General features: G+C 39.4%; 1 protein-coding gene across 2 annotated transcripts; it reads left to right on the top strand.

The window, feature by feature from the left end:
* Positions 1–975: 975 nt before the first annotated feature.
* LOC131686764 (dosage compensation regulator) lies at positions 976–22,063 on the top strand. 2 transcript variants are annotated; one of them, XM_058970745.1, is made up of 7 exons: positions 976–1,099; positions 1,164–1,298; positions 1,527–2,037; positions 18,544–18,717; positions 18,781–20,318; positions 20,404–20,900; positions 20,960–22,063. In XM_058970745.1, the coding sequence occupies exons 2-7, from the start codon at positions 1,214–1,216 to the stop codon at positions 21,875–21,877; spliced, it is 3,723 nt and encodes a 1,240-aa protein (XP_058826728.1). In that variant the 5' UTR covers positions 976–1,099; positions 1,164–1,213; the 3' UTR covers positions 21,878–22,063. The 2 variants fall into 2 exon arrangements, with proteins under 2 accessions (XP_058826728.1, XP_058826729.1); XM_058970746.1 differs by lacking the exons at positions 976–1,099; positions 1,164–1,298 and adding an exon at positions 2,446–2,530 and having other exon boundaries at positions 1,897–2,037.
* Positions 22,064–22,351: the final 288 nt, after the last annotated feature.

Raw genomic sequence — 22,351 nt, 5'->3', positions numbered from 1 at the left:
TCATTTGAGACTAAGTTTGGGCAAATCGGTCCAGCCATCTCTGAGAAAAATGAGTGACATTATTTGACACATACGCACATACATACACACACACATACACACACACATACACACACACACACATACAGACTTTTTCCGATCTCGACGAACTGAGTCGAATGGGATATGACACTCGGCCCTCCGGGCCGGGATTAGGTTGACGTTTTTCAGAGTGATTGCATAACCTTTCTATATGAGAAAGGCAAAAATGTTTTCAGGCCGAAAGATTGTTGGTTGAATGTAATAAATAATAAATTATTGGATTCAAAAACACATGTTTTTGGCTTAAGTCCGCAAATCTGGCGTCGCTGCCTCTAGTAGTTGCAAACAGAGATACCAGATTTGCAGGCATGTCTACAAATGTGCAGACTTTTAATTTTTTAATTATAAAGATATTTGCAGATTTTTTTATTTTGGTTGCAGATATTCACAGATTTAAAAAATACAGGCTTTGGTTACACTAGTTTTAAAGCTCAGTTTTATTACTTTAGCTTCTTCATCCGTAAGCTATTTCTCTTTACTTATCCTTATATACTACTTATCCTTATATTCGATGTGCACTATTTTCTTTTAATATTACACATCATATAGATTTTTTTTGACGAAAAATAGTTTTCGTGGTACTTCCCAGACCATTACACTGAAGGGGTGGGCGCAGCGTAGTTGGTAAATCGATTGCTTTGTATGCAGCGCACCTGGGTTCAAGTCCCGACCCCGCACATAGGGTTAGAAATTTGTCATAAGAGATTTTTCTAACCCGAAGAGGCGAATGACCTTAATGATAATGACCTTTAAGACCTTAAACAAACCATTACAATTTTTAATGCAATCATTTAAAAAAAAGAGCTGGCATCTCTGATTGCAAATTTCCGCTGTCAGGAGTCAGGCAGACACGAGGACGAGACACCAAAACTGATCTAGATAAGTTATCCGATTTCTAATTTCGTTTCGCCATTTTGATTATCAGTTTTCTCGTGCGGCTTGTGGAGGACAGTTTTACGTATTCTGCATATTTTTGGTGGAAACTGTTCTCTAATCGTGAACATTCTCGTTCATCCAGGTAAAGAAGGTGTAAAGATAGTTTTCTACTAGTTTTTTAACGAAAATTTCTGTTATTTTGGCAGATCAACTCGTTTGTAAAGATATTGATTTTTGTCTGAAATCTTGCGTTATCATGGCGGCTAAAGACATCAAATCATTTTTCTACGAATGGTGCCAGAAGAATAATGCAAACCCTACTTTTGAAGTGCGGCCAACGGGTAAGTCAACTTTTGTAGATATTAGGTTTGTTCCAGTTCACGGAAGTCACTCCGGAGTAAACACGAGCAAAAAATGCTGCTTTTTATTACTAGTTTCCTACCAGAAAAAAAAGATCGTACAGGACCGATTTTCTCCGGAGTACTTCCAGTTTCTCCTGGCACTGGAATAAACCTATTGTCATGAGTTGGGTTTGTTCCATTAAAGTACTCAATGCTTGTTATCTGTAGGCCCGAAGCAGCGCCAGCGTTTTCTCTGCGAAGTTCGAGTTCCATCGGAATCATACGTGGGTGCGGGCAATTCCACTAACAAGAAAGACGCTGAGCGTAATGCTGCCAAAGATTTTGTCAATTATCTGGTTCGGGTAGGAAAAATCGCTGCTTCTGATGTGCCTGCTGATTGTGGCAGCGAAGGCGGTAGTGGTGGAGCACCCTCTTCAGGCGGTCCACCCTCGTTAATGGCTATCAATCCGGCTAATGTGTTCCAAGGGGGCCTTGGACCATCCGATCTAGGCCAGGCGTATAGACCCTACGTCAGGGAGAACAACGAGTATATTCCGTCGAAGGAAGAAATAGCTCAAGATGCGGCCAATATGGAGTCGGCTGAATCGCTAGATGTGAATGCTTCCATCCACGGTAACTGGACGATTGAGAATGCCAAGGCCAAACTAAACCATTGGTTGCAACTGAACAAGTTGAACCCGGAGTACAAGTACACTGCTGTAGGGCCGGACCACGCTAGGTAAGTTCTTATTTCTGTGATTGAATGGTTGTGTTCTAGTTTCTCAGTGTCAGAAATGTTGAGAAATGAGTCGTTCCTTATTTCTTTCTATTTCTATTGCTATGTTAAAATTTTACTGTTCTTGTTGAAGAACTCGTAAAATTTTCTAATATTTGGTTTGTAGTCTCACGAGTACAGCTTTCGAAACAACAATCCAATAGCATCTTCCGAAAGAGATCGAATCAAATGATTTAGCCTTCTATTCTAAAAGGAACATGCGTTTAATATCGTGAGAAATATTCTTGTTCGCTAGGATATTCCTGGATCGATTTTAAACTTGTTTTAGCTCGTTATCGCACGAGGCATTGACATGTTGAAGGCAATTATTTGAAACGATCTCTTTTCCCTTTTCCGATCGTGTGATGTTAGATGTCAGAGTCTTAGATGGAGATACACGTTCGAGAGCTGTACTCGTGAGAAGCCCTTGAAAATTTGATTTGTTCTAGCGGTATCGGTAAGTAGTATCTGTTTTCCCATCATTATTTCAGTATTGTAAACTTAGATTATTAAAATAGTCTAGGCATTCTGTAGGGGGTTGCTTGAGAAATTTGGTTCTTCAAAAATTACGGTAAGTTGCAATTTCCTGGAATTGACGAAAAATCAGCAACAGTGTTTAACGATACGCTGGAATCCTGTGCAAGTGGCAACCTAATTCGTAAATGTTATTCCGCCTCGTCAAATTCGAAACGAATTGCTTTAATATATATCGTATGATTTAAGAGCCTAAGGACCTGTTCAGGGTATCTTCCAAACAATATGTGGAATCGTTGCACTATATGGGTTTAAATTCGAATATTTTTTTAGGGTGTGCTTGACCTAATCCCTTCCGATTCATACGTCGATAACTATGTTTTGATATAGATTTTTACAGCTCGGTTGTTAGAACTTGTTGACTTTTATACCCATCTCTCTCTTTTATTAAAAATAACTCATCCATGTTCCATCGAAATTTGAATTTTCTTTTGAAAAGATCAAAATATTTGACTAGTCTTAGGAGCTTAGGTTTTCTTTTCGGAAATGATCATGGTTCCAAAAATGTTGTTGGGAGTACTTAGGTTTTGTCTCTTCCTAAAAAATAACTACTATACTGCCCATAACAGCATAAGAGTCCCATGTTGCAAAACAGCAAGCCGAGAAAAACGCTGTTCAAGATTGTCCCATCCATTGAGCCAAATGGATGGGACAACCATGTTTCGGTATTTTTTTCGATATTTTCTGAACAAACCCGGTAATCTTATCTGTGCAGTGTGATTCAGTGGTGACACAGAATACAATCCAACGGATAACTCATTTTCGACAAAAATCCACATGGGACTCTTATGCGTTTATGGGCAGTATATCAGTTCAGAAACCAAAAATGTGATACTTCAGTTTATATCTAACAGCGTACTAACGATGCTGGCCTAGTCAGCGCTTCGTTAGACGATAGAGTTTATAATGTCTTCGAAGTTCACTCCTAGGTTACAACCGAGCACAAACTGTAGTGAGTACATATGATGCACATGCTGGACGGAGACGGAGCAGTTGAACAATATGAAGCGTAATTCCTGGCACTTACAAATCAGAGGCCCAAACTACGTCCAATGACTAATAATTCGCCTGATGACATTATTCATTTGCCGAAGAGCGGCGTTTATGTAGCTGTTCAGAATGCAGTGGTTCTTGCTGATAAGCAGAGATCTTTGGATATACGATCCTAAAGGTATTATCCAACAATATCAGTCGGCGGCGATCGAGGCTATGTAAGAAACGGAAGAGAGATGTGCGGTAGACATCAAATGCTGAACCACATCTGACGAGACTGGGTACGATCAATCCGATGATGAATTTAGGTCACTCACGCTCCGGTAGTAAATCTCGATGATATTGGAGGATGCATAAGGTGTGGCTGGCATGGCTAGTAGTAGTATCAGGAGTGTGTTGGAAGGTTCCTATATCAGTTCCATGAATCGGAACAACTGACGATCACTCGACTGTGGCGGGGAAATCAAAGTATCCCATATCAGTATAGCGCGTACGATTAAACGATAGAACAGCTAAGTCCCTTTGCCCTCAACTGCAATAAAAATGAACGAACCACAAAATAAATATTGCCCATTACGGGAGAACACAATGGCAATTGGCTGTACGTTGAACCGTCTTAGACTTTCAGATCAAGGTGAAAATGTAACTTGTGCTTACACATACAACTACATCATACGAGACAAGTAGTACTAATAACGTTCAACTCTTTAGACGAGTCAAAAAGCTTCGTAGCAAAGACCAACATGCAACACGACGTCGAACATAACGACGGCGACACTAAGATTGCCGTGTATATGGACAGAAATTCGCCTACCCGATTTGGTACCTTGTACCAGTACGGATTATATTAATGTTGAAGTATGGAGCAGTGGAATCTGTCACAGACGACACTTGGGAGAAACTTTTTCCCTGACATTCTCAACGGTGTTCGGGTGGTGCGAATGCGACTAAACCAACCTATACCGTCGTGGGGGGCTACTTTGGATATGTGAGGCTACTTTGAACACTTTAGTTTTTCAATATTTTCTAACGGACGCACTTTTATTACTTTTATTATATTTTTAACAATTGTAGAGCCATGTCTTTTAACCATGTTGCACATGTTATTTGTCATTTTTCTTAGCACAGATTACCCAAACAAAACACTTCAAGGGTCGATAAAAATGATTGGAGGCTCGTAAAATGAGATTGCTCCACAAAACATAAAATCTTGGGTGAGACCACAAACTGTTGGCGTTTACCGTTTGTTTGTAATACGTTAAGATCGGTTTTTATGAGCATTTGAAGGTTTTTATGCCTTCAAAAAAGTTGATTCTAATATTCTCAGCAACTTTATCGAAGATATCAAGCGTCCAAATAATGTTGTAAGTTTAGTCTCCATAATTATTTTTAGCAGGATTGATCAATAACATTATTTCTTTTCAAGAGATGCTCTGTATTATATTGTAAAATTTCTTCAAAGACATTGAACTTTCGAAGTTCACAGTTGAGCAATAATCTAATCTTGGCCGTGAAAAAACTTATTTCCAATCTTTATTTCAGATTTCTTGACTTAAAAAGTGCATAACTTGAGAACGTGACCTTGTGTATTAATTATATCATCAATTTAGCACTCAAATGTTCATCTTAAATAGCCCCTTATTTCCCTTTTTTATTTTGCGAATTTTTCAATCCAACAGTGTGTATTTTTATAATTGATGACACAAAAAGTCTTAAAATGCTCCTAAAACCATTTATGACATTTATTTTCTCACCGAGAAACAATATGCAGTCTCAAGCCACCTAAGTTGTTTTTTGACGAACAACGTTATAAATGTTAAATAAAATGAATCTTATTTTAGAAAATGCTATAAATGGGTGATGTTTTATTGTTTAAAAAACCTCTTTAACCAGCATGAATTAATGATATTTCAATAAAACTAAATAAAATCGGTTAAATTTTATTTTATATTGAATACAAGAAGTGTGCAAAGTAGCCCCCAGCTAGACTATAATGTTTTAAAACGCCATATTAGCAAATTTTCTATTTGTGAACCGACTTTGCTCATATTAGCCATAAATAATACATACACGTTAACGATAAATCTGTGCTGATATGATCCATCCATCATTAAAAAATTCATATTTCGTCAAAATAGACAAATTGATAAAGCAAAGCCCCGCACGACGGTACTGTCTTACTTGACTTTCGAGGGCAGATCATCGCAAGGTGTTAACTGCATACAAAGAACCCTATGGACGTACCATGAGCAGAGTTTTGTTACCGTAGTGTGCCGTCTCACTACGGTAATTAATGCGTCAAAACAAATAGAGAAAACTTATCTACTATAACAAACACCACCAAACAGTCTTCGATATCTGCTGATACCGCGCAGACAGCCGGCCAAAAAACAAATACTGGACGAACAATATAGCACGGTATCCCTAAGCCAATAGTTACCCATACCTAGGGTAGAAATAAACAGGAAAGAGAACGGCTATACCAAAGTCGCTCGAAAATAAAAAGCACCAAACATCAAGCAGCGAAAATCAGAGCGTGGGAAAATATTGCCTATCGTTGGACGTCAGCATAAGTTAAAAAATATCGGTGGCGGCAGCGTGGCGCGGCGATGCACATGTCAAATCCGCAGATATGTACAATGAATTGAAGAAATAAACTCACAAGGTCGCTGAGGCAAAGAAAAGTTTTGCGAGGAATGACGCGCAAAAGTTTTACAAAACGATCAACAACATGACGTCGCTGTCGTGCTATCTCAGTAATCAAGTAGAACAGTAACATGGCATATCGAACTCAGTTTATCCCAAAATGGCGTTTGTCATAAGATAGCACAACAGCCACGTCATGTTGTTCCTCACAAAAGTTCTCTTTACCTCAGCGAGCACCGCTGCAAGCTCTTGGCTTCTTGTCTAGTTTTTCTCGTCCTTTGCTCTTCCCACGTGTAAAACTCAACATTTCGGTATTTTTTTTTTGTTAGGGGAAACTTTGTCATTGCGACCACTATTCAGGTTATCTTTTGTGGTTGCCCCTGTTTGCTCTACATGTTACAAATTGCCCGAATCCAATGTAGTTAGAAGCGAGTTGTTTGTTTGTCCACATGGTTGTACGTCATTTCGCGGAATACCATTTCCCGGTATACCATATTCCGGAAAACCATATCCCAGAATGTACTATTTCCCGGAAAACCATTTCCCGGAATGTACCATTTCCCAGAAAACCATTTCTCGGAATGTACCATTTCCCGGAAAAACCATTTCCCAGAATGTTCCATTTCCCGGAATACCATTTCCCGGAAAATAAATTAAACCACGTACCTTGCCACCACTCACCACAATGTCAAACAAACTACGAAATTCTCTCTACTTTAGAACATAAAAAGTAGTTTGGAAATATGTTTGGAATTTTATTGATTTTAAATGTAAGTTAGAATAACATATCAACAATGCTTCAGATATATTTATTTTGGGATTTTTATGGATGATGCATCTAAAAAATCTGCGGTTTTTCTTTCTTATACATGCATGCTTCCTTGTCGTTATTTTTGGCATGTTTTTGATTTATATGTACTTTCTATTTCTATGTAGTTTCACATTCTTGTAAGAACTCTTTCAAAATATTCTTGGTGTTTTATTGGATTTAAGTACTAGTGATCCTAACATACCTTCCCCATAGAAAATTTGGCAGTTGCTTCGAGGTCGACAGATTAATTAAACGACCAAGATGGGTTTCGTCGGTGGACAATTTTCGTCACCATATTAATCGCCAGATTTAATCTGTGTGAATCTGGTTCCAGTTTTAAACTATCAACTAATCGATCGATTTAATTGGTTGAAATAGACCGATTTCAACAGATTTCGTCTGTCATATTTAATCGGTTGTCGCGTCGGCTGACGTCCATGTTAAACCCCCATAAGAGTCGGTGCAACAATCGACCGATTAATTGGTGGCATAGTCGGCCGATTGTGCCGACGCAAGCCGATTTAGTCGGTGAGAAAATCGGGAGGATTTTCTATGGGGTTATAACTTTTTGAATTATAATTGTTATTCTATGAGCTTATTCGCCTGCTTTTGGAAATGAGCAAATTATGAAAAATATTTTTGAATGTCTTCTTTAAAATTTGAGTACTTTTTTTTGGAAATTAATAATTCATAACAATCTTCTTTGAGACTTTGACTTTTTTAAGCATAATCTGTTTTCTGGTACTTTATTGGTTTATGAGAGCTTGTTTTTTTTTATTAATATGATTAGAGAGCAAAGATAAATTGCCAAGCGAACCAAACAAAAACTTGGAATGCAGCATAATGTCATCATGTTTTATTCCAGCACAGTCAATCAATATCTATAAAGCTTATCATATCTTGATTGTAAATTTTATTTATCGCGGAATAATGTGAAATAAAGAATAGAGGAAAAACGGTATATCTCAGGAAGCGCTCATATTATATTGGGATGATAAGTGTTTTTTATGTAAAAATGTCTGAGGAACGCGATGGTATTAAAATTTTCAAAATTAAAATATATGTATTGAGAGAAAAACTAACTTTTAATATTCAACTGAAAAAATCGCATAGTTGGCAGCACTGTCGGCAAAAAATAATATTATTTCTAGACTTCTTGAACAATTTTCTTCAAAAGCCAACTTACGGTTTGATTCTAGAGTAAATAGAACCGGAGATATAATCAAAAGAAAATCAAGCGTTTTAGCAATTTGCCAAAACGGGGGGTCCCATGACCCGAGGGGTGGTTCAATTGACACAAAAATTTGGGTTTTTATATATTGGCCCTAGATGAACAATTCCTTCTAATTTGGTTCAAATCCGTGAAGGTCGATTTCAAGTTTGCATCTTTTTTTGATCACTTCGCGTGGAATGACCCATATATAAGTCAACATAGCTCTGGATTTGTTCTTAAAGTTCAAATTACATGTTTACTTTAGATTTCAATAGTATAAATAATTACCGAGAAAAAGTACATTCCGGGTAATGGTATTCCGGGAAATGGTACATTCCGGGAAATGATTTTCTGGGAAATGACATTCCGGAAAATGGTTTTCCGGGAAATGGTAAACCGGGAATCGACGTACAATCTATAGTGGTTGTACGTCATTTCGCGGAATACCATTTCCCGGTATACCATATTCCGAAAAACCATATCCCAGAATGTACTATTTCCCGGAAAACCATTTCCCGGAATGTACCATTTCCCGGAAAACCATTTCTCGGAATGTACCATTTCCCGGAAAAACCATTTCCCAGAATGTTCCATTTCCCGGAATACCATAAATTAAACCACGTACCTTGCCACCACTCATTTTGATTACACTTGCTACGCAGCAAATGTCAAACAAACTACGAAATTCTATTTTAGAACATAAAAAGTAGTTTGGAATTTTATTGATTTTAAATATAATTTAGAATAACATATCAACAATGCTTCAGATATATTTATTTTGGGATTTTTATGGAGCATCTAAAAAATCAAACCGGATGCTTATGCATGCATGCTTCCTTGTCGTCATTTTTGGCATGTTTTTGATTTATATGTACTTTCTATTTCTATGTAGTTTCACATTCTTTTAAGTACTCTTTCAAAATATTCTTGGTGTTTTATTGGATTTAAGTACTAGTGGTCCTAACATACCTTCCCCATAGAAAATTTGATAGTTCATAAATTTCACAGTCGACCGACGAAAACGGGTGCTTCGAGGTCGACAGATTAATTAAACGACCAAGTTGGGTTTCGTCGGTGGACAATTTTCGTCACCGTATTAATCGCCAGATTTAATCTGTGTGAATCTGGTTCCAGTTTTAAACTATCAACTAATCGATCGATTTAATTGGTTGAAATAGACCGATTTCAACAGATTTCGTCTGTCATATTTAATTGGTTGTCGCGTCGGCTGACGTCCATGTTAAACCCCCATAAGAGTCGGAGCAACAATCGACCGATTCATTGGTGGCATAGTCGGCCGATTGTGCCGACGCAAACCGATTTAGTCGGTGGGAAAATCGGGAGGATTTTCTGTGGGGTTATAACTTTTTGGGTAATTGTTCCGAATCGCGGCTTTTTTGAAAAGAGGGTTAATTTCTTTTGGAAATGGTTCTCAATGGCCTATTTTATAACAAGCAATGAAAAAAAATTGGGGGGAAAGCTTTAAAGTAGTTTAAACTGGAAAAATAAGTTGTTCCCACTTACCTTACTAACAATGGCATTGCTCATAAGAAAGTGGCGTTAAGGGTGAAGGTAGTGTGATGCGGCTTTGCCGCATAGTCGAGTCCAAGGATTCGAAGCGATGCAAGGCCGCTGAGAAACCGACGGACGAGGTGGTTTTTATCTTGCTACCGAAGGGTGCAATCAAACCTGTTATCCACTTGTTTGCCCGGTATACTCAAACATAGGGGCTATTCCTAGTTTAAGTCCGATTGAGCGGCAGCGAAGTCGGACAGCACTTGAATGAAGCGATGTGACGTAGCCACATTCGGCACTGACAATATTTTATTGTTGTAAATTAATACTATCCTATTGTTACTAAATAAAACATTGTTAATTAATACCTAATGTGGCTACGCCACATCGCTTTTTGTCATGCTGTCCGACTTCGCTACCGCTCAGTCGGTCCTAAACAAGGGATAGCCCCTATGTTTGAGTATACCGGGCAAACGAGTGGATTACAGGTTTGATTGCACCCTTCGATCAAAGAGAATAGTGAAAGAGACGCAGAGTGAAAATCAGTCAAAACGGCAACACTCCCTTTACGATGATTTCAACACTAGAATTTGGCAACCGTTTCCAAAGGCAGCACTTTAAATGACTCCTATTATATTTTGAAAACAAACCTTTTGTCGATCGTTGAATTTGTTTATGGAACGATGTGCATTTCGAAACAAAGAGATGAAATAATTGTAAAACTTGTTTTTACTCATACATAGACTCTAGAATGCACCTTACAATCACGATTGCACTAAATTCTGACGAAAATTCAAATTTTTTTTTTGATAAATTTACAATACTTATCTCCTCCAACTCAGGCATGAGTAATGTTTATTTACATTGCACGATTGGTCTGCTCAATAAGGTATTTTTGGCTTCACACTATTCGTCTCTTTTCCTATTCTCTTTGCCTTCGATAGCAAGATCAAAACCACCTCGTCCGTCGGTTTCTCAGCGGCTTTGCGCCACTTCGAATCCTTGGACTCGACTATGCGGCAAAGCCGCATCACACTACCTTCACCCTTAACGTCACTTTCTCATGAGCAATGCCATTGTTAGATAGGTAAGTGGGAACAACTTATTTTTCCAGTTTAAACTACTTTAAAGCTTTCCCCCCGATTTTTTTTCATTGCTTGTTATAAAATAGGCCATTTAGAACCATTTCCAAAATAAATTAACCCTCTTTTCGAAAAAGCCGCGATTCGGAACAATTACCACTTTTTGAATTATAATTGTTATTCTATGAGCTTATTCGCCTTCTTTTGGAGATGAGCAAATCATGAAAAATATTTTTGAATTTGTCTTCTTTAAAATTTGAATACTTTTTTTGGAAATTAATAATTCATAACAATCTTCTTTGAGACTTTGCCTTTTTTAAGCATAGTCTGTTTTCTGGTACTTTATTGGTTTATGAGAGCTTGTTTTTTATTAATATGATCAGAGAGCAAAGATAAGGTGTCAAGCGAACCAAACAAAAACTTGGAATGCAGAAGAATGTCATCATGTTTTATTCCAGCACTTTCAATCAATATCTATAAAGCTTATCATATCTTGATTGTAAATTTTATTTGTCGCGGAATAATGTGAAATAAAGAATAGAGGAGAATAGGTTAGTTTAGTTTAAAAGTTGGTAGCTCTCTCGGTGTTCCATCTAAATATACGTAAATGGAATGACTCATACAAAAGGAAAAATATTTCTTTTTCACGGATTCCTTGTTAAAATAATTTAACAAATCCAAGATTACTCTTCTGTAACGGCGAAAATGAAATCTTTTGATTTCGATGATAAATTTAACCCATTCCTCTGGAAGACCATTCACGAAAAAAGTGGTTAATTGTAAACGCTCGTGATAATTAAAGTTTTTAGAAACCAGAATTCTCTCTATGTAACCAGGCCACGTGTATGCAGGTCCACAAACATCTTGGAAGGTAAAAAACACATGATTCGTTGGGCTGTTTCTATAAACTCGGCTCAAAATCTCTAGTGGATTGTTCATGATATTGCCTTCTATAAAATGATAAGATTTTGAATGCTATAGAATACCATATAAGTAAGTCAACATAGCTCTGGATTTGTTCTTAAAGTTCAAATTACATGTTTACTTTAGATTTCAATAGTATAAATAATTACCGAGAAAAAGTACATTCCGGGTAATGGTATTCCGGGAAATGGTACATTCCGGGAAATAGTATTCCGGGAAATGGTACATTCCGGGAAATGATATTCTGGGAGATGGTACATTCCGGGAAATGGTTTTCCGGGAAATGGTACATTCCGGGAAATGGTTTTCTGGGAAATGACATTCCGGAAAATGGTTTTCCGGGAAATGGTAAACCGGGAATCGACGTACAATCCATTATAGTGTGTCATTTCAAAAACACGCTGTAATTTTTCTTTGCGAAAATATCGACAAACGATTCGGTGACGAGCTTCGTAGAACGTCTTTGGAAAAAAAAACATGATTTGCGGTGTTTCCTGCCATTCAAAAAACCGATTTCTTTCAAACTTTGCATACACATTCTATGTTAAAAGTACCTAACCCCTACGCCCCCCCCCCCTAACGACGTATGTCATGTGCGAGTTCCAATTCAGTTTTTTGTCTAGGATAACACCTAGGCGTTTCGCATCTTCTGCGTAGTTGATTGTAGTTCCACTGAGCGTTGTGGGAACCAAGTTTAGTTTTTTCCTATTGGAAAACGGTACAATAACCGTACTTGCAGGGTTCACGTTAAGTCCCTCTTTGAAACACCATGTCATGATGAAGTTCAGGGCTAATTGAATCCGATCGCATAGTACAGATTCATGCTTTCCCCTCACAATTAGGACCATGTCATCTGCATATCCAACAATCTCGAAACCCATTTCAGTCAGATCATTGAGAAGATCATCCACCACTAGCGACCAGAGCAGGGGTGATAGCACGCCTCCCTGGGGACAGTCTCTATTGGCTGTAATGATTGTACGTCGATTCCCGGTTTACCATTTCCCGGAAAACCATTTTCCGGAATGTCATTTCCTAGAAAACCATCTCCCGGTATGTACCATCTCCCAGAATATCATTTCCCGGAATGTACCATTTCCCGGAATACTATTTCCCGGAATGTACCATTTCCCGGAATACCATTACCCGGAATGTACTTTTTCTCGGTAATTATTTATACTATTGAAATCTAAAATCCAGAGCTATGTTGACTTACATATATGGTATTCTATAGCGTTCAAAATCTTATCATTTTATAGAAGGCAATATCATGAACAATCCACTAGGGATTTTGAGCCGAGTCTATAGAAACAGTCCAACGAATCATGTGTTTTTTACCTTCCAAGATGTTTGTGGACCTGCATACACGTGGCCTGGTTATATAGAGAGAATTCTGGTTTCTAAAAACTTTAATTATCACGAGCGTTTACAATTAACCTCTTTTTTCGTGAATGGTCTTCGAGATCTAGAGGAATGGGTTAAATTTATCGTCGAAATCAAAGGATTTCATTTTCGCCGTTACAGAAGAGTAATCTTGGATTTGTTCAATTATTTTAACAAGGAATCCGTGAAAAAGAAATATTTTTCTTTTGTAGGAGTCATTCCATTTACGTATATTTAGATGGAACACCGAGAGAGCTACTAACTTTTAAACTAAACTATTCTCCTCTATTCTTTATTTCACATTATTCCGCAACAAATAAAATTTACAATCAAGATATGATAAGTTTTATAGATATTGATTGACTGTGCTGGAACAAAACATGATGACATTCTTCTGCATTCCAAGTTTTTGTTTGGTTCGCTTGACACCTTCTCTTTGCTCTCTGATCATATTAATAAAAACAAGCTCTCATAAACCAATAAAGTACTAGAAAACAGATTATGCTTAAAAAAGGCAAATTCTCAAAGAAGATTGTTATGAATTATTAATTTCCAAAAAAAGTACTCAAATTTTAAAGAAAACAAATTCAAAAATATTTTTCATGATTTGCTCATCTCCAAAAGAAGGCGAATAAGCTCATAGAATAACAATTATAATTCAAAAAGCTATAACCCCATAGAAAATCCTCCCGATTTTCCCACCGATTAAATCGGCTTGCGTCGGCACAATCGGCCGACTATGCCACCAATTAATCGGTCGATTGTTGCACCGACTCTTATGGGGGTTTAACATGGACGTCAGCCGACGCGACAACCGCTTAAATATGACAGACGAAATCTGTTGAAATCGGTCTATTTCAACCAATTAAATCGATCGATTAGTTGATAGTTTAAAACTGGAACCAGATTCACACAGATTAAATCTGGCGATTAATATGGTGACGAAAATTGTCCACCGACGAAACCCAACTTGGTCCTTTAATTAATCTGTCGACCTCGAAGCACACGTTTTCGTCGGTCGACTGTGAAATTTATGAACTGTCAAATTTTCTATGGGGAAGGTATGTTAGGACCACTAGTACTTAAATCCAATAAAACACCAAAAATATTTTGAAAGAGTACTTAAAAGAATGTGAAACTACATAGAAATAGAAAGTACATATAAATCAAAAACATGCTTAAAATAAGGACAAGGAAGCATGCATGTATAAGAAAGAAAAACCGCAGATTTTTTAGATGCATAATCCATAAAAATCCCAAAATAAATATATCTGAAGCATTGTTGATATGTTATTCTAACTTACATTTAAAATCAATAAAATTCCAAACATATTTCCAAACTACTTTTTATGTTCTAAAGTAGAGAGAATTTCGTAGTTTGACATTTGCTGCGTAGCAAGTGTAATCAAAATGAGTGGTGGCAAGGTACGTGGTTCAATTTATTTTCCGGGAAATGGTATTCCGGGAAATGGTTTTCCGGGAAATGGAACATTCTGGGAAATTGTTTTTCCGGGAAATGGTACATTCCGAGAAATGGTTTTCTGGGAAATGGTACATTCCGGGAAATGGTTTTCCGGGAAATAGTACATTCTGGGATATGGTTTTCCGGAATATGGTATACCGGGAAATGGTATTCCGCGAAATGACGTACAACCGGCTGTAATAGTTGCTTTCGTGTCTCCCAACGTTGCTGTGATCTCTCGACTCCTGAGCATTGCAAGAATGCAGTCTCCTATCGATTTTTTCGTTCCTCTTTTTGCCAGGGCTTTATGAATTGATATGTAGGACGTATTATCAAAAGCACCCTCGTCGTCAAAAAAAGCGCAAATTGCTATTTCCTTGAAATCGAGGATTTTCTCAATAAGTGTCACTAAGGCATGTAGGGCTGTTTCCGTTTAGCGGAACTTTCGATGAGTGCTCCGTTCGAATGTAGTGGTCCAGCAGTTTTTTCATCAATTTCAGAATTGTTGATGTCAAACTAATAGGTCTAAAGGCCTTGGGTAGTGTCAAGTCTTTTTACCTATTTTTGGAATAAATATTACCCTAACTTCTCTCCAACTTATAGGTGTGTGGCCAAGCATAAGACGATTCTAGGATGTTTAGTAGATCCGGAAGAATTATGTCTGACGATTTTTGTAGAAATATTGAAAGAATGTTATCAGGGCCGGGGGATTTGTAGTATTCGAAGGTGTTGACAGCCCATTCAATTAGAGGTCCTGTTAGGTCAATCACAATCTGTCGAATTCTCGTCTTTCGCAACCGACCCAGGAAAGTGGGTGTTCATTAGAATATCCAATGTTACACTGTTGCCCATTGTGAGAGAACTATCGCCTTTTTTCACTTGCCCTATGCCATTTGTGTGATCCTTTGCTAAGGCTTTTTGCAGGCGAACTGTCTCTGTAAAGTTTTCGATGTTCTCACAAAACTCGCGCATTGATAGCCTTTCTCAACTCTGTATTGTATTTGGTAAGAGCGGTCCTGTAGTTTGACCAGTTTCAAGTAATCTTCGCTTTATTGAACAGACGCCTGGCTTCCTTCCTAATTGTTGCTAGATTTGCGTTCCACCAAGGAACATCACGACATACAGACCTCGTTACAAGAGGGTAACTGTCATTATAGGCGGTTATGATCCTCTTTTGTAGGTCGTTTGCCGCATTATCCAGATCTGCCGGAGATTGGAATTTACTCTCCGTTTTTTCGACTGTTACAGGTGTGAGCGGAATACATACCAATTTGTTCTCCTTATTTCCCTGTGTTTTTGCATTGTGAGTTTATTGGCTTCTATGGCGAACATCATGTGCCTGTGATCCGACAGACTAGGTTCGTCAGAAACGTGCCAACTCTTGATCTTTTCCGTTATTTGAGCGCTGCATAGCGTGAGGTCCAGTACTTCGCTTCTAACTGCGGTCAGAAATATAGGCACAACTCCCTCGTTGCATACATTGACGACAGGTATTCTAGTAGGTGCTCACCTCTGGTATTTATATCCGTGCTCCCCCATATTGCGTGATGTGTATTGGTATCACATCCAATGATAAAGGGCTTGTTTATGCTTCATCCGCATCGCCAGGGAAATAGGCAGATGCGATCACAACCTCCTGCTTTCCCATAGCCGTCGTGGCCTTCGCTGTTTTTGCAACGACGTCTCGTTGAATGAATCCAGTAATTGGCGAGAATTTTACTGCTTTGTTTATCAAAACTGCAGTTCCTGGAGTTGGCTGGTCGTTACAATATACTATCTTGTGAGCTGAGTAATTTAAGTCGAAGATTTTGTGCTTATTTGCGCACGGTTCTTGTATAAGAGTGATGTCTTGTCGCTCTTTGTTGAGCCTCCGGACAAGGACATGGTTTTGCATGGTTTTTTTGTGATTCACTTGAATGCAGCGAATGCTGCTCATTTTTCGGTGTTCCTTTGCCGTCGATTTTTGGGGCCAATGCTTCGTCCTCTTTATTGTACCGGCTGTGTGCGGTAGCTGTTACATTGTTCTAATGAACCTGTTGCCACGTTGCGTTCAGTCTATCTCTTGTTGGACGATTTTCGATTCGAACGAGCTATCTAGCATAATCCTCGACAGCACCCTCAGCCTATGGTCGATGTATGTTTACTGCCCATAATCGCAAGTCAGTCCCATGTCTATGGGAATTCTTATCTACATGGGACTGACTTGCGATTATAGGCAATTTAGCAGAGCTACAAAATTTCAAAATCAGTTACCTATTTCTGATTGCATTTACCCAAACGGACATTGAGATTCAACGTCTCCCTCATTCATTAATTTTCCAACTGACTGAAATTTCATGCAGAATCGAATGCTTGAGTGCAGAAATATAAATATAAATTTATTCACCAACAGGCATTGTAATTCTCTCTCACTCACGCGAGAAGAAGCTTATCCGATGTCCAACTTTTCCGAGATAAGATGAGTCGCAAAATTCTCCGTCTCCACAAATAGCGTGAGAATGATTTTCCGGATAAAATTTATTTGACTTTTTCCTTCTCACCGGAGAAGGTGATAAAATTTTAATTTCGTGGAAATCAATAAAAACTTCAAAAAATACACTTAATTGCAAAGAAAAGCGGCAAAGAAGTATGATAGACTTGTTTTTTTCGTGTTTTGGAATAACGACAGGAAAGCAGCGAGCGAAAAAAGGATACCGTGATAAACTCATTCACTCATTCTCCGGCTGTTTTATTTATCCGGAGAAATAGCACGTTTTATTTATCCGGAGAAGTTTTGTGAGTGCTAATAACTTTTCCTGTGAAAATGTGAGTTTTTATTGTCGCAGTAGCAAACTATCCGGGCGCATTTGCTCATATGAGCGATAAATGCAATGCCTGTTCACCAACCAAAGCATTCATTTGATATTATGTGGTCAATTTGAAGGTAGAAGTTAGCATCTTCTGCATTTTTGAGCATAAGTGAACTGCGTAATCTATAACTGGTGCACTTTTGTTCAATAATCCCCCTCAGAGTTAGCATATAAACAAACTCAGTTTGCTTCTGAAACCGAACGTGTTCGTACCTGAATGCGCTGCGCCAGGAGAACAAATGGCTAAGGAAACGAACCAAACAGTTCTTTCATCACAGCGGGCATGGATTGAATTTCGTATTATTTCAAGTTCACGCAGGGATATCAATTTTTTTAAGCTCTGATGTTTAGTCGAAGGGTTTTATCACGTCTGGAACCGGTTATGTTGGACAGTCCTGCGCGAAGATTTCACACGGCTATGTAATTGTTAATGTTGAGTTTCTCCGTATTTATTGTTCAAAGAATGCATTTTTCACATTATCGTGTTTGCCATTGGTAGGCGCGGTGACCAAGCTATAGTTGAAGAATGTGCGGCGCCATCGAATTCCCTGAAGGGCTGCAATCTCCACCTTTACTGTTTGCAGCTTCCGAGCAGGCAGCTTTGCTGGTTTCAACAGGGTTTCAACTTTCCAAGGGCCGAGTTTCCAATCAGATTTCGTTAAACATTGTTGTGTCCTATATCGATTGTTGTATGCTGTATTTATTGTTCCTTTTTCCGGGTTTGTTTGGTTGTCCATTCGGCGTACCGCCTTGACAGGGCTGCGACACCTAGATACGTGATGGAGCTGTCATTTTGGATGTGGTTGACGAGGAACCGTTGAATGATCACATCATGGGATCTCATGTTGCACTCTATACAGTTTCGCCAACCTTCAGTTTAAATAAAAAAATAGATCTAGGTCTCGAATTGAATGGATGGGTAGTCTGCTGCTGAACAATAATGTAGTGTTTTAAGTTACTAACAAAACATTTCTTCGCTAACTAACAAAATTCAATACTTTATTACATTCTTTCATTTATCGAATTTGTAAATCAAGCAATTATTCAACCCTTTGCAGAAGTTTTATGGCCGAGATGACCGTCTTCGTGAAGCAGTTGCGTCGTTCCATCACCGGTCGTGAGTCTGGTTCGAACAAACAGTCGGCTAGTAAATCATGTGCGTTGTCGCTCGTTCGTCAGCTGTTCCATCTGGGTGTAATTGAAGCTTACGGCGGCACCATTAAATCAGCAAAGTCAGTATTCAATCATATATCCTATTCCCTTCGATGCTAATTGAGATCCTTCTTCTCACACAGGGCCCAAGAGCAGCAGAAACCGTTTCCGGTTCGCATTTCACCGAAACTGGAAAAGCGCATTGAGGAGTGCTTGCGGGATGTGGAAATTCAACCAGTGCAGGTTCGGCAAGATACTGATAGCAGCGAACCGGTTAGCTTACTGCATCCCTCAGATGAAGTGCACTACAAGCCACAGACCATTAACTTGAAACAACAGGCATCTGTCATTCCGTGGTCTCCGCCACAGCCGAACTGGAATCCATGGATTGCTTGTAACATTGACGAGGGTTATTTGGCCACGGCAAATCTAGAACAGCTGAGCGAAGACTTGTTGAAGGCTTCGCGGGAGCGTATTCAGCAGGATCGGGAACTGCAAGAGCGCATGAAGGAACGTGAGCAGTTGCCGATTGCTAAGGTACGAGGTAAAATCATGGAAGCAATTAACGAGAATCCCGTAGTGCTCATCCGGGGTAACACCGGTTGCGGTAAGACAACTCAAATCGCTCAGTTCATCCTTGAGGATTACATCAACTCTGGACAGGGCGCTTATTGTAACATCTGCGTAACGCAGCCTAGACGAATCAGTGCAATCAGTGTCTCCGAGCGAATTGCTAATGAGCGATGTGAGAATCTGGGCGAAGCAGTTGGTTACTCGGTGCGATTCGAGTCTGCTCTGCCAAGACCATACGGTTCAATCATGTTCTGTACTATTGGAGTTTTGCTGAGGAAGCTGGAAGCCGGACTCCGAGGTGTGTCTCATGTAATTGTGGATGAAATTCACGAACGTGACGTGAACAGCGATTTTATTCTGGTTGTGCTTCGAGATATGTTGCATACCTATCCCGATCTGCGAGTGATTCTCATGTCTGCTACAATCGACACAACTTTGTTCTCTGACTACTTTGGGAATTGTCCCTGCATCGAGGTGGAGGGAAGAGCGTTCCCAGTGGAACAGTTGTTCCTCGAAGATTGCATTGAAATGGTGAACTTCGTTCCCCCTGCCGATAGCAGGAAACGTAAACGAGGTGCCAAGGATGACGATGAGGAAGGTGGAGAGGATGCAACGATCAAACTAACCGGTGAAACGGATACCTCCAATCTCAACACGATCATTGACGAGAGACGTTACTCAATCCAGACGAAAAATTCAATGGCTCGACTTTCGGAATCGGAGGTTTCCTTCGAATTAATTGAATGTTTACTTAATTATATCGAGTCGCAAAATGTCCCGGGGGCAGTGCTGGTATTTTTGCCTGGATGGAATTTGATTTTTGCCCTAATGAAGTACCTCCAGTCGAAACCGCAGTTCAGTGGCTCAAAGTGCATTATTTTGCCACTGCACTCGCAGCTTCCGAGGGAAGATCAGCGGAAAGTCTTTTCTCACTATGGAAACGTGCGGAAAGTTATTTTGGCGACTAACATTGCCGAGACATCCATTACTATCGACGATATTGTCTATGTGATTGATATTTGCAAAGCTAGAATGAAGCTGTTTACTTCACATAACAATATGACCAGTTATGCCACTGTTTGGGCAGCTAGGACTAACTTGGAGCAAAGTAAGTATAAATGTCTATTTGTGTCAGTATTGTAACTCTGTTAGAGACAATTTCACTGATGTCATGTTTATTATCGTTTCTCCAGGAAAGGGTCGTGCGGGTCGTGTACGACCGGGAAAATGCTTTACTCTTTGTTCGCGTGCTCGGTTTGAGAAACTGGACGAACACATGACTCCTGAAATGTTCCGTACGCCGCTACATGAGTTGGCACTGAGCATCAAACTGCTTCGGCTCGGTTCGATTGGACAGTTCTTGTCTAAAGCTATCGAGCCACCGCCATTGGATGCGGTTATTGAAGCAGAGGTCATGCTGAAAGAAATGAAATGTCTGGATGCTGCAGAAGAGCTGACACCGTTTGGCAAGATTTTGGCTCGTTTACCGATTGAGCCCAAGTTGGGCAAGATGATGATTTTAAGTACCTTGTTTGGAGTTTGTGATCCTATTGCGACACTTGCTGCCTACTCAGGAACTTTCTCCGAAATTTTCCAGTTGGATATAGGACAACGCCGTTTGATGACCCATCAAAAGGCTCTTAGTGGTAAAAGAAACTCGGACTACGTGGCTTTGCTGACTGGTTTCAGGGTAAGTACAACACGTGTGTCGAGCAATGGGAAAAATCATTACAATTGTTCTTTTTGTAGATGTGGAACGAGAAGCGGCGTCGCGGCGAAGAGGCCGAAATTCAATTTTGTGAGTGGAAAGGTTTGCAGCTACCGACTCTTCGTGTAATTTCTGAAGCTAAGCGACAACTACTGGAACTGCTTTCACAAACAGGTTTTCCCGAAGAATCTATGATTGAAATGTCTTTTAACCCTGATGACAATGAACCACGGTTGGATATGGTTTTGTCACTGCTATGCGTCGGTCTCTACCCTAACGTATGCGTTCACAAGGAAAAACGTAAGGTGTTAACCACGGAATCGAAGGCCGCACTCATCCATAAAACGTCGGTCAACTGTTCTAACCTTCAGGTTACTTTTTCGCATCCGTTCTTTGTGTTTGGCGAAAAAATTCGTACACGAACGGTTGCTTGCAAATCAATGTCCATGGTAGCACCTGTCCATCTGCTTCTATTCGGCTGCAAGAAGGTAGAATGGGTTGACAACATGGTGCGTATCGATAATTGGTTGAACTACGAAATGGATCCCCATCAGGCCGCACTGATTGTCACATTGCGCCCCGTGCTGCAAGATTTAATTATCAGGATTTCCGAAAATCCAGAGGATGCAAATCAGTTAGAAGAGCGCTACCAAAATTTGCTGGACGTGGTCAAAGATCTGTGTGTGTTTGATGCTGGAGATTTTGAAATCCAACGAGAAACTGGTTTATCGCCGTTGGATCAGGCGCGCGCCAACTCAAAGTTCCCACGTTCGGATAACGGTGGTGGCAATCGTTTCGGAGGTGGACCACGATCAGGTGGTTTCAATAATGGTGGTGGTGGTGGTGGAGGTCGTGGAGGATATGGAGGAAACCGTGGTGGATTTGGTGGTGGTAACAGTTTTGGTGGCAATGGCGCTGGAGGTGGCTTCGGAGGCGGTCGAGGAGGACGTCGTTGGTAACTCATTTAAATTCCAACCAGTGACTAAAGTAATATAATTGTAGTACATACCTTATTCAAAAGGGATATTAGTATCCGTATCCATTATTTTAATCGCAAATGAGAATTAAGAGAAATTTCAGCTACAATCGCTTTTTGTAGTGTTTGACAATGTGAAATTTAAAATACAAAGTTGATACACCTAAAATATCGTTTGTATTTTATATCCGAAATTCTATGAATAATTATAAAAAAAATCAAAAAAAAAATGAAAAACGCGAACCCGACCCGAGCCCGAACATTTTAAAATTGAAAAACCCGACCTGAACCCAAGAATGAAAATTTTGCAAAACCCGAGACGGACCCGAGCCCGATAATTTCAAAATTTAAAAACCCGAATCCGACCCGAAATTTATAATTTGAGAAACCCGATCTGAACCGGACTTGTTGATACGGAGAATCAACCAAAGATCCCGACGATTTTAAATTTTGGACA

The sequence above is a fragment of the Topomyia yanbarensis genome, chromosome 3 (assembly GCF_030247195.1).
Source record: "Topomyia yanbarensis strain Yona2022 chromosome 3, ASM3024719v1, whole genome shotgun sequence".
Taxonomy (NCBI): Eukaryota; Metazoa; Arthropoda; class Insecta; order Diptera; family Culicidae; genus Topomyia; species Topomyia yanbarensis.
Note: the sequence above shows the minus strand (reverse complement) of the source record. Positions and strands in the feature narration are given on the sequence as shown.